Here is a 12,067-nt window from a genome sequence, read left to right on the forward strand (position 1 = left end):
TTCGCATTTTGGTTATTTCGAGTTCACGCCGCCAGGTGGGTTCTGGTCACGTGGTTATCTTGCCGTGCACGTACAGTACGTATCTCTGTCGTATAGCGCTGGATTTTTTTTTTCGCATTTTGGTTATTTCGAGTTCACGCCGCCAGGTGGGTTCTGGTCACGTGGTTATCTTGCCGTGCAAGTACAGTACGTATCTCTGTCGTACAGCGCTGCATTTTTTTTTTCGCATTTTGGTTATTTCGGAAAATTTCTTAGTTTTAACCATGGGGCCTAAGAAAGTGAGTGGCAAGTGCAGTGCTGAGAAGAAGAAGAGGATGATGTGCTTGGATATAAAACACGCAATCGTCGAAAAACATGAGCGAGGTGTCGAGGAGGACGTATATAACGGCAGAGGAGAAGAGCATGCCAGGCCACAACTTGTTCAGAATGCCGGCGATAGCTCGCCTTCTCTTTGTGGAAAACACGGTGAGATCCTTAACATCCAACAACTAATGGGACGCAAACGGGGCGCCCAGTTTAGCGGTACACACATTGATGAATCACCCTGCCTGTGATTCACCCATGACAGGTTATAGCTGGGTCGGGATTCAAACCCAGGCTGGACAGTTTAGACTTTAGAGTCAAGTGTGCGTACCTCCAGTCCAGGCCATCCTGCCAACTTGTATGCTGCATACAGGTGAAATATAAAGCGCGAGATATTTTTATATATACTGTATATTTTAAAAAAAATTGGTGTGGTTTTTGGCGGGCTGGAACGGATTAATAGCATTTCAATGGGGAAATTTGATTTGAGATACGAGCAATTTGAGTTACGAGCTCGGTCACGGAACGAATTAAACTCGTAAGTCAAGGTTCCACTGTATATATATATATATATATATATATATATATATAGGAGGCTTATATATATATATATATGCTTATATATATAATATATATATGCTTATAATATATATAATATATGCTTATTATATATATATATATATATATATATATATATATATATATATATATATATATATGAGGCTTATACATACATATAAGATTAAGGTTCTGAGGGTTAGATTAAAAATCCAATGTTTTAGCCATGCTGTAGCTTTCACCAGTTGGTTGTGGTTCGGAAAAAAAAAAAAAAAATGACCACAAACCTCAACTTGCTTGTGCTTTTTTGCTTCTTGGAATTTCAGGGATGATGGATTCTCACAACTATAAATTATTTGAGTGCTTGTAGAACTAAGATTATGGATTAGATTAGACTGAGGTAGGAACTACTGGCTTCAGGTAATTTTAGTCTCATGTTTGGTGTGTCCTCATATGTGAAAAGAGGCCAATGTAACGTATGTAACGTATGTAACGCACACTGCCTACCACAGTTGGGGAATTCAAAGCTGGAGCTAGAATCCGCTTGTCGTGGTGTTTTTCTCCTTTCTCGCTTTTGCTTTACCTTTTCAACTCGCCTCGTCTCAAAGGATAGAACTCCGTCATTTATGCTCTTCTTCCACTCCTTTTCGTCCAGCGCTGCAGCTTCCCATGATTTTCCAACACGTCACGGTCCTTGAAGTCCTGTTTACACAGATCTTTGAAGCAACGCTTTGGCCTTCCAATTATGCGGATGCTCTCATCCTCCATAAAGGATCGATTTGGGCAAACGCTCGTCATCCATACGGACGATATGCCCAAGCCACCGCAATCTTTACCGCTCCAGCATATCCATGGTACTAACTGATTTAGCCATGGTCAAAACTTCTGAGTCAGGAATGTTTTCTTGCCAGTGAATCCCAAGGATCTGCCGCAGGCACCGGAGATGTAAAGAGTATGCTTGGCATATAAAATCCATGCTTCAGCAGCATACAGGAGTACACTGAGAACATATGCTTGGTGTATATATTGGTCGAAAGGCTATTGTTCTCTTCCGCAAGCTGCCAAATGCTGTAGCAGATTTGGCAATATGTGCTGAAATCTCTTCACCTGTCTGAATGGACTCGGTGTGTATAGAGCCAAGGTAAGCAAACTATTCATCCTCTTGCAGCTCTTTACCATGTAGTTTCATTGGGATGAGGTCACTGTTGCAATGTGACATCTTCACTGTTTTTGTTTTGCTGACAGTGACACTAAACTTGTCACATGCTTTAAAGAAAGCACCAACGAATGCCTTGTAATCCAAAAGCCGAATGGGAAACAAGGGCAGCATCATCAGCAAATAACAGCTTACGGATGAGGAGTGTTGTTGTCCTATTCCTGGCATTCAGGCTAGCAAGATTGGAGAGATTTCTATCACATCTTGGGTGATTGTAGACACCAGCCCATTAATTCCACTAACTGCATATGACACCAGACAGGAAAAAACATCATCAGGCAGCCTTTGTCTACAGCTGAGGTAGGCTAAGCTCCAGGTACCATATTTATCAATATTATAGATTTAGTAATATATTCGCCAAATGGCCTTAATGGCCGCTCTAGCAGGGAAAATGGCCTTAAAATGCCTGTTGTTGTTGTAGTAATATATTCATCGAAGCAATAGCATCATGATTAGCATTAGTTTTTAAGCAGAGATGTTAAAAAAGCAATTCAATAATATGAAAGATGACAAGTAGCAAGGCCAACAAGAAAAGGTATCTACCTGGGTCACAGTTCAATTCTGACATTTCGATGTCACACTCACTGATGACAGGGGCAGGAGGGCAGCAACCTGCCCCGGCCTTGCCTGTCCCACAACCCTCCTGGATCTCTGGCTCCTCTAGGGTATTGGGTAAAGGGAAGTTATTGATGCGTCAAGAAGTGTGAGAGGTTGAGGTTATGTTCATGAACGTAGAGTTAATAAAATGAGATAATGACTCACTTGCTGTGACTTTGTTTTGTTCTTGAGCAACCTTTAGAAATATCTGTAATTTTGAGGAGGAAAAAAGAAATAGGAAGCAATGAATGTGTTTGTTGCGAGACATGTAGAACATATTGATAAACATCACAACATTAGAATGATGGGTGATCTTGGCTGAGCTGACCTCTTCTAAACCTGCATGAGACAACCCATAACTAGCAATGCCCAGTTCCGTCAGCCGATCATCGAGCTCCTTGAACAGCAAGCCAAATGCAGGGCCTTGTGAAGCACCTGCTGGAAGAGCATAGCTCAGCTCCTGTCCACGACTTCCAAGAAGTCTAGCACCTGGGATTAGCCCAATCACCAGGCGGCTTACAGCTTCCACATCTAGGGTCGTAGTAGGTGTAAGGATTGGAAGGTAGATTGTCAAGCTACAAGCACATCTTCACATTTTCACTTCGAGATTACAAACAAGATGTATTGCCAACATTTATTCATTTAAAACAACAGCAAAGAGGATAGGTGTTTATTATTGATGAGCTATAGATGCCATACCTACGATGGTGTCTGGGTTAGATTCGTCACTTCCGAAGCCTTCATCCATGCTGGTGTCTGACTGTTGATCATCCTTTGTGATACACATCCACAAGAAGCAATTATCAGAACTCATCAGATCTAGACTCTGTCTCTGTGATCTACTTTACATTGTTATGCCTCCGCCGACAAAATCACCGGAGGCATTATGTTTTCAGGTTGTCCGTGCGGCTGTCCGTGATAGGTTTTCGTTACCGCAATAACTTGAGAATGGCTGAAGGGATCTTAGTCAAACTTGGTACAGGTATGTGATTAGATTTTGGAGTCACGAGGTCAAAGGACATAGGTCAGATGTCATGTTAGGTAAAAAATTCTGTTACCACAATAACTTGATAACCAGTGATGGGATTCCGACTAAATTTGGTACACTTATGTAGAATGATGTAAAGATTAACTGATTAGAATTTTGGGGGCAAAGGTCAAAGTCTGTTATAGGTCTATAATTTCAGAATGGCTGGAGTGATCCAATTCAAACTTTGTACAGGGATGTACAATGATGTAAAGATTAACTGATTAGATTTTGGGGGCAAAGTTCAAAGGTTGACAAAGTTCAAAGGTTGTCCATAAATAGGTCTACAACTTGAGGATGGCTGAATTGATCTAATTCACACTTGGTACAGGTATGTATAATTATGTAAAGATGAACTCATTCGACTTTGGGGGTCAAAGGTCAAAGTCAAAGTCAAAGTCTGTAATAGGTCTATATCTTGAGAATGGTTAAAGTGATCCAATTCAAACTTGGTACAGATATGTATAATGATGTAAACATGAACCGATTACATTTTTGGGTCAAGAGGTCAAATGTCAGAGGTTATGTCAGGTAAAAATGTGATAACTGGAGAACGGCTGAATGGATTTAAAGCAAACTTGGTACCAGTATTATAATGATGTAATAATGTGGGCGGAGGCATATCGGTCGACGTCGTGACGTCGAAGAGTGTCGTTCTAGTTGTTTCTAACTTTAGTTTGAATGTAGACTTGCCTATGTACAAATTTTTTAAAGACTCGTCTCAGCACAGCAATGTTGGTAATCACCAAATAAGGTTCCTTTCTAGGATTCCAACAATCTCAAATATCAAACTAATTTTGTTCCATTCTGCCCATTTTCTGGCTGTTTGTTTTGTTGTCACCTGCAGTGAGGGGTCCTGGCCTCCGTCGGGACGCACAAGGCTGCTCAGACCACTGCCATGGCTGCTCCCTGTAGCCCCACGTTTCACAATCGTCAGATGATAACCTCCACCAAGGGCAGTCTTTAAGAACAGTGGAGAGCCAAGGCAACGAAGTCGGCCCCCTGCCACAATAGCAATGCGATCTCCCAACAGCTCAGCCTCATCCATGTGATGAGTTGATAAAACGATGGTACGGCCTAGAGAAAATACACAAGCCGAAGGGTAAATAAATCAAACATGACCAAGAAACTGAAAATGGTGTTAAGGTCACGTAGTCTTCAACAAGCGTCATGCTGCTCAGCAGGTATGGGACAAAAAGATGTCCGAGTCCACTGGGGTAATATGGCGTGAATTGGCGTCTCCGAATGCAACGCAATTGCCGAAAGAAGCTCATCGACTTTCCGTGCTTGAGGCATGTTAGCGTCGACCCATCTGCCTGTCCAATAGGTTAATCGCCCAATTCTCTAAACACTATGGAGCCCGCTCCCGATGACCACACGTTATCAAAACTTGGACTCGTATAGGGGCAGTAAAAATGGGGGCATGCTCATTGGACAGCGCATCCAGACAGATGTCCTTATACGGGCATGTCCTTGGCCCATCTGGTGGCTATGAACTAACCCCACTATCACACTGTGTATAACTCTCATTGGCTATTGCTGGGAGGAAATTCCATAGAAGGACAGAGACTCAAGAATGTAGGAAGGGGGAAAGGTGGGGTTAAGATACAGACACATGGTCAGGGAGAATAGATCCTTCTGAACATGTGCTAGACACATTTTATCATTTACAGAAATTAGACCACACTTACACAAACACATACTATACAGTGATGTATGGCCCGAGTCGGGACTCGGACTTCCAAGGACTCGGACTCGGCCAGATTCCGGCAAAATTTGGTGTACAGTAAAACGTCACCATTCGTGGATTCGCTTACCTCCGTATATATATTCACCACGCGCAGGGTATAACAAAATCACATATTCGCAGTTTTTTTTCCCCACCGTCCCTCACTCAGGGTTCAAAACATGTTTCACACTCTTCTTTTTATTTTGGTTGTGCTCCACGTGCAATTCAAAAACAAGTTACTTCGTTTTGTGAAGGGGACTATGCCGAGTAAAAGGAGATGTTTAACGACCATGTACGTCCTAAAATAAAAGAAATAACAAAGTAAAAAAAACATGCCATTTGGACCATCTTTTCCATATCATACTCAAACCTTTTAACACAACACATCCTACTAACTTCACAAAAGAGATGTGGAAATATCTTCTAAATACATTTTAAAAATAACATGTAATCTAATTACGTAATTATTAATACAAATTTGTGTTTAATAGAGTTTTTCTGTAATCTCGGCACCTCGATTTCCACAGCAGCAAAAGTCCTTGCGAGGTTTGCTGCATATTTTCGAGTTATTCCACCAGCTAGGGTTACGTTTTACTTATTATAACTACATCAGAAAGTTTTTTTAAAAGCTCCATTATATGTTAGCTCCATCTAGCAGATTGGAAATCACTGTTTTTGAATGATTTAAGTCTCCAATTTGAGGGTACGTCTGTGTGATGCTGTTTTGGACTTTCATAAATTTGACATTTGATGAATAAATTTGACAACCTTGTAGTCCGAAAAGAATTAGCAAACTACAGGAAGAGGGCCATAATATGGAATAATATCTTGATGCAAGTAACAAGTTGCACTGTTAGTCGGATTTGATATTTTTGTTTCATGAGTTATCAAACAGAGTGACCACTATATTCGTCATGGGTGTGTGTCTGTCTGTGTGTCTGTCTGTCCGCAGCATAACTACCCTATGAGAGTATGATATCATCCGAACTTGATGAAACTTGGTTGGGAGGTTGATATCATGATCTAGTTGTGTCCTGTCTAGAGTGGGCGTATTGCGCCCATTGTGGGCGGAGCGACGCCCAAAAAAGATGTCTTTTTAGGGGGTAATCAAGTTCAAGCTACATCTTCTCCGAGGGAGTTGGTGGAATCTGACAGGGGTTTTGGTATTTGGTTAGGCCAATGTCATGTGTCTAGCCCCACGGAGCTCGATTTTTCATTTTCGCCCCAAGGTCAAGGTCACAAGGTCACAAAATTTAGAAAAGTCGATTTTTTATGGTTTTATTACATTGTTCGCTTCCTGATAGGGTGAAATGTCATACATGATCTTATATTATCACATACATCATGAAATACAAGTTTTCAAACAAATTTCAGAATCTTCGACCTTTGACATTTGAAGGTCACAAAGGTCAAATTTTCAAAGTTGTCGGCATCTAACCGAATTTTCCGTATTGTGTAGCTAACTAACCTCATAACTGATTATACATTATTTTCTATCTCATTTCAAGGTCCGTAACCTTCGTTTTGACATTTCCAGGCCAGCACCACACACAATTACGTACAGCTGGCTCTTAAAGGCCTGTGCACGCAGCGCATTGGGGTCCTTTGTAAATAGGCATGTACACCGCATGTCGGGGGCCGACACCTGCTACGTGGGCCCCCGACCTCCCAGTCCGGGCCTGTTTCGCTTATAGTCCGTCCTTTGTCATTGAATACCGCTCGCTCGTGAACCATCGTCGTCTCCTGACTTTTTTTTTTTTTTTTTTTGTATACAGGATCGAGGCTCGTGAAAGAGCTAACATTTATCACACAAAAAATTAAACAGACAGACAAAACATATAATAAGGGGAGCGGTAGACAAGATGGGGAGAGAGGGGGAAGCACAAACACAACATTTGAGAGCAGGGACATCGAGAGAACTGTGGGAGGGAGAGGGCTTGGGGGGGGAGGTGGGGGAAGGGGGGGGGTTGTATGACATTTGCACATATAGAGTTGGGTGCTGCATGTCGACTTTTCCAAAATGGGTACTGGCAATTCTGCAGAACCAGAAATTATGTAATGCAAACAGTTTATTTACTTCACATAAAATGTGAATTACATGTCCACACACATGTGAAATACAGTTTGTTTCCCAATTCTGTATTTGCACACTATTCAGTCTTGAAAACTCAGATGAAAACCAATGTTACGTTTAACAATCTTCCATTTTTTTCATGGTGCATAAGCATAAAAGGCTGTCAAAAGGACAGATTGGAGTTTTTTTTTTTATATAAAACACTTCAAATATTAATCATGACTATTTCCTTTCCTTTCTTTCATGATAGACGACATGTTCAGTTTTTAAGTGTACATAAACTCAGAAGTCTGCTTGAGAGTACGAGATTTTTCTTTGGGTGGTGTATAGGCAATAGACCGCTGCCACGATCACTCACTAAAATAACATGCATTACCTCATTTCCTCTGCATGGGTTGTAATCAAAATGTTCCTTGCTTTCATGATCGATGACACGTTGTGCTGTCTTTGAATGTACACCATAGACCTGAAGCCTGAGGCTTATAAGTAGCGACCAAAATGACAGGCATATGATTTGATTTTTTTTTCAGGTTACAATTGTGGGTGGAGTCAGGCTGAGACAAATGTCACCCTGGACAGATGGAGCTTCAGAGCAACTGGCGGAGAATATTATATTGGATATCTTGAAATCATGTCACAAAAAGTGCAAGGTAACCTCAATTTGCTCTGTAATGATGCATGGTGATTATATAACATCACAGATGGTAAGGTGGTTAAAATCAGGGTCAGTCTGAACCAGGAAATGTCAAAAAGCATCTCAAGCAAAGAAGCTGACAATATACAATGAAGACCAATTGCACAAAGTCAGAAAGAAAGTCGACTTAGAACAAGATATCTTTTTGCGAATGGAGTTGGATTTGAGCCTTGCATGGACTCAATTAGTGATAAAGAGAAGATATATTAATGATAGTGAAGATACGACTTGTGTGAGAGAGAAGAAGCAGGTCATACCCTGCCTGTAGTGCAAGAGAAGGTCCCAGATGCCTCGACGAGAGTACGGATCCACACCAGCTGTAGGCTCGTCCAAGAACACAACTTTTGATCCTCCCACAAAGGCTAGAGCAACTGAAAGCCGCCGTTGTAATCCCCCTGGATCGCAACAAGAGTCGAAAAAACGTAAATCAATACACTCTTGGATGGCAGGTACACTGGAGCAGATAACGGCGGATAACAGGTACCAAAACAGTTTGTCCTAGTCCTCACCAGATAGCTTGGAGGAGAGTTCCCTTCGTTTCTCAGGTAAACCCAGCGCGGTCAGCATTCGGCCCATCTCAGCCTGTGCTTCCCTGGGAGGGCAGCCTTTGAGTCTCGCATAAAACCAGATATGCTCTTCCACCGTTAGGCTGCAGAAAAGAAAAACATTTTTTAGTTAACTTCAAATAAATAAACAAACAAAGTCATAAGATCTCAATAATTCCCCTTTAGTAGAGTCATATGCTGAAGATGCTGCAACTGCTTAAGTACAATACAAGTTTGATAATGATAGGAGAAAGATGAAGCTTTGAGTGAAATTGTAAAAATGATTCATATTAAAACGTGGGAGTTGTTGTATACCGTGGGAGTTGTTGTATGCAGATGATCTGGTGTTGATTGCAGAAAGTATGGATGGACTGAAGGAGAAGATGAACAAGTGGAAGGAATGGATGGAGACAAAAGGTCTGAAGGTGAATATAGGAAAAACGAAGGTGATGGCAAGTGGTAAAGCATGTGGTGAGGTGGAAAGAACTGGGAAGTGGCCATGTGCTGTGTGCAGGAAGGGTGTCGGAGTGAACTCCATTCAATGTACAATGTGCGCTGAGTGGGTTCATCAAAAATGTAGTGGTTTGAGAGGGTGTCGTTGAAGCTGAAGGGAAAGGTGTATGCTGCATGTGTGAGAAGTGTTATGATTTATGGGAGCGAGACATGGGTAATGAACGTAGAGCAGCAACGAAGGCTGGAAAGGGTGGAAATGCGAATGGTTCGGTGGATGTGCGGAGTATCGTTGAGAGGGAGGAAGACAAATGATGAATTGTGAAAGATGATGGGAATAGAGCCTGTGATTGATGCTGTGAAGAGAAACAGGTTGAGATGGTTTGGTCATGTGTTGAGGAAGGATGGAAGTGACTGGTTGAGAAGAGTGATGGAAATTAATGTAGAAGGAAGTAGAGGACGGGGAAGACCGAGAAAGACTTGGCTAAAGATGGTGGAAGAAGAAATGCGGACAAGGGGGTTAACAAAGGGGAGATGCAGAAAATAGGGCAAAATGGAGAAGATTGTCATGGGGACCGCAAGGCTAACCCCCGCGCTTGCAGGGAAAATGGCCTTAAAATGCATGTTGTGTTGTTGTTGTTTGATTCATATTAAAAAGGAGGAAATGCATTATTGGTAATTAATTTGCTCCAGATATGTCTCTTCACACTATCCATGTAGCAGTGCCCACAGGTAATAATATACCTATCAAACAGCACGTTGTGTTGTGGACAGGTTCCAAGAGAGCGACGGATTATGGACATCTCTGTACGGATGTCACGACCCAGGATGTAGGCGGAACCCGACGTGGCTGGGAATAAACCAGTCAAGATGGACCTGAATGGGCATGAATGCAATTAAAGTTGTATTTACCGAGTGGTCCGCTGCTACGTTTCAATGTCTCCAGAGTAGAGCTCAGATAATGGAAAAGTGCAGGTGATCTTAGTCATGCATTCGGACATTGTATTGTTGGATTATATTGGTTGCCTTCTGGGTACTGGTATACGAATAGAATATTCCAGAACTCACATTGTTGTGGTCTTCCCAGCACCGTTGTGACCAAGGAATGAGGTTATGTGACCCTGTAGGAAGTTCAGAGACAAACCGGCCACAGCGACCTTCCCATCTCCATACACTTTCCGCAGTCCATGGAGAGCGACACCAACTGGAAGATCCGGCTCTGGCTCAATGCACACTGCATCTGCTACACAGGTACCATTCATGAACACATGTACATGATAATAATTACCGTACTACATGAGCTATGCCTCAGGTTGTTGTTATATTTTATTGCATTAAATGCAACCACACACCATTCAAGGAATCCTGTCCTAAAGCTGCAGAGGCCGAATTGTCTAGTTCCTGGTCACACCAGTATGCCCGTGATAAGGGGAAGTACCATGGTCGAGGTACGCTGTACTGCCCTGCACACACATGGCAAGAGGTTCAATCATTTGTTCAACACCTGCCAATTAAAATGAGGTAACCAAGCTTGAGGAGTCGAGAAAGCATGTGAGACAGGTGAATCAGATACACTTACCTGGCCAGACATTTTCAATGTACCATGTGAGTAGAGCATATATGGCTGCATCCAGAGCCATCATTGTGGTGGCAGTTGTGAGAGAGTAGGCCTGACCAGGTCCTGGACTTCCAGCAATGTTTGACCACTGAACACCAAAGCCTTGCTCCTCAAACAGCGCCACCTGCTCCACTCCAAAGCTGAATGCCACGGTGGAAAGTCCACTCTGGGGATTGGTAAAAAGAGAATCAACAGACAAAAAACATCATTCATGGATGGGGTTGGATTTACTGTATAATGTATCAATCAATTTAATATGAGCAGAGACTCAACGTGAACTGGTTAATGCATCTAACACATATATTATAATATGCTAAGGGGTGGATTTTGTGCTGCTGTCTGCGCTCCCTTATGAGCTTCATGGTGACCTTACTTTGCCATCATCAATGCTGAACGTTTTCAGATTTCATTTTGGAGTTTTATTTTTTTAAGAAAAACGTGTTTCTTCTAGATCCGAAATGCTTTGGTGATGTAAAGTTGTGTCCAGTTGGTGCTGTTCCAGCTGCATAGTTTGTCCTGAGTCAAGCACATATCCAAGAAAGCCACTGCCACACGTTTTTAGTTTATGGTTTTGTATACATGTCGTATATGTGTATATATGTGTGTGTGTATATATATATATATATATATATATATATACACACACAGACTTGGCATTTAATGTGGATTTTTTTTTCTTGACTTGGGTTTACTTTCTCAACTCAGTATATCAATCTGGTGAGTTTCTTTTACGCTTCGGTGATTTCTTTGTTAAAAGAACCATGTCACTGATTGTCTGTCGCAGCAAGAAGTCAATAACAGGATTATATCAGAGGTGGCGTGACAAAATGTACGGACAGGTACATTTGACGATTGGCTTCACAATCGGGTATATAAGGGTTGTTGCGTTCTGTATTAGTGGAAAACAACGGCTGCACGTCTACAAAAGTTATTGCCGCTTCCCCTGGAGATGGTCCGTCAACTCGACAATGCTGTTTGTCATTTCGTGGTGGCTTTACGAAATTCCGGCATGAAACGGCGTGCTATTGCTCGACAGTATGGCATCACTCAAGGTCAGGTATCAAAGATCCTGAAACGAAATGCTCAGAGGGGTGTCCCTACTCCAATACTGAGGTCAGGACGTCCCCGCAGAACCATAAGGAGGGATGATCGCCAGCTGCACCGGTTAGTCCGCAATGGCCGTACCAAGTCAGCTAATCGGCTTAGGGCTGAGTGGCAGCAACTGACAAATGTGCCTGTATCCAGAAGGCTAGTCA

The 12,067-nt window shown here is 42.2% G+C and overlaps 1 protein-coding gene across 4 annotated transcripts in view; it reads right to left on the reverse strand.

The window, feature by feature from the left end:
• Positions 1-12,067, reverse strand: part of LOC137421591 (phospholipid-transporting ATPase ABCA1) — an 86,816-nt gene that overhangs the window by 19,266 nt on the left and 55,483 nt on the right. For 3 of the 4 annotated variants that reach the window (XM_068107797.2, XM_068107800.2, XM_068107798.2), the window contains exons 17-27: positions 10,773-10,977; positions 10,546-10,656; positions 10,262-10,436; positions 9,938-10,069; positions 8,708-8,847; positions 8,456-8,593; positions 4,543-4,778; positions 3,374-3,446; positions 3,003-3,205; positions 2,840-2,882; positions 2,621-2,737 (exon numbers count right to left, since the gene is read on the reverse strand). In XM_068107797.2, coding sequence (XP_067963898.2) covers positions 2,621-2,737; positions 2,840-2,882; positions 3,003-3,205; positions 3,374-3,446; positions 4,543-4,778; positions 8,456-8,593; positions 8,708-8,847; positions 9,938-10,069; positions 10,262-10,436; positions 10,546-10,656; positions 10,773-10,977 — 1,573 coding nt within the window. The remainder of the gene's footprint in view (positions 1-2,620; positions 2,738-2,839; positions 2,883-3,002; positions 3,206-3,373; positions 3,447-4,542; positions 4,779-8,455; positions 8,594-8,707; positions 8,848-9,937; positions 10,070-10,261; positions 10,437-10,545; positions 10,657-10,772; positions 10,978-12,067) is intronic. The other variant, XM_068107799.2, reaches the window with a different exon arrangement.

Source organism: Myxine glutinosa, chromosome 2, assembly GCF_964187855.1.
Source record: "Myxine glutinosa chromosome 2, kmMyxGlut1.1, whole genome shotgun sequence".
NCBI classification, from domain to species: Eukaryota; Metazoa; Chordata; class Myxini; order Myxiniformes; family Myxinidae; genus Myxine; species Myxine glutinosa.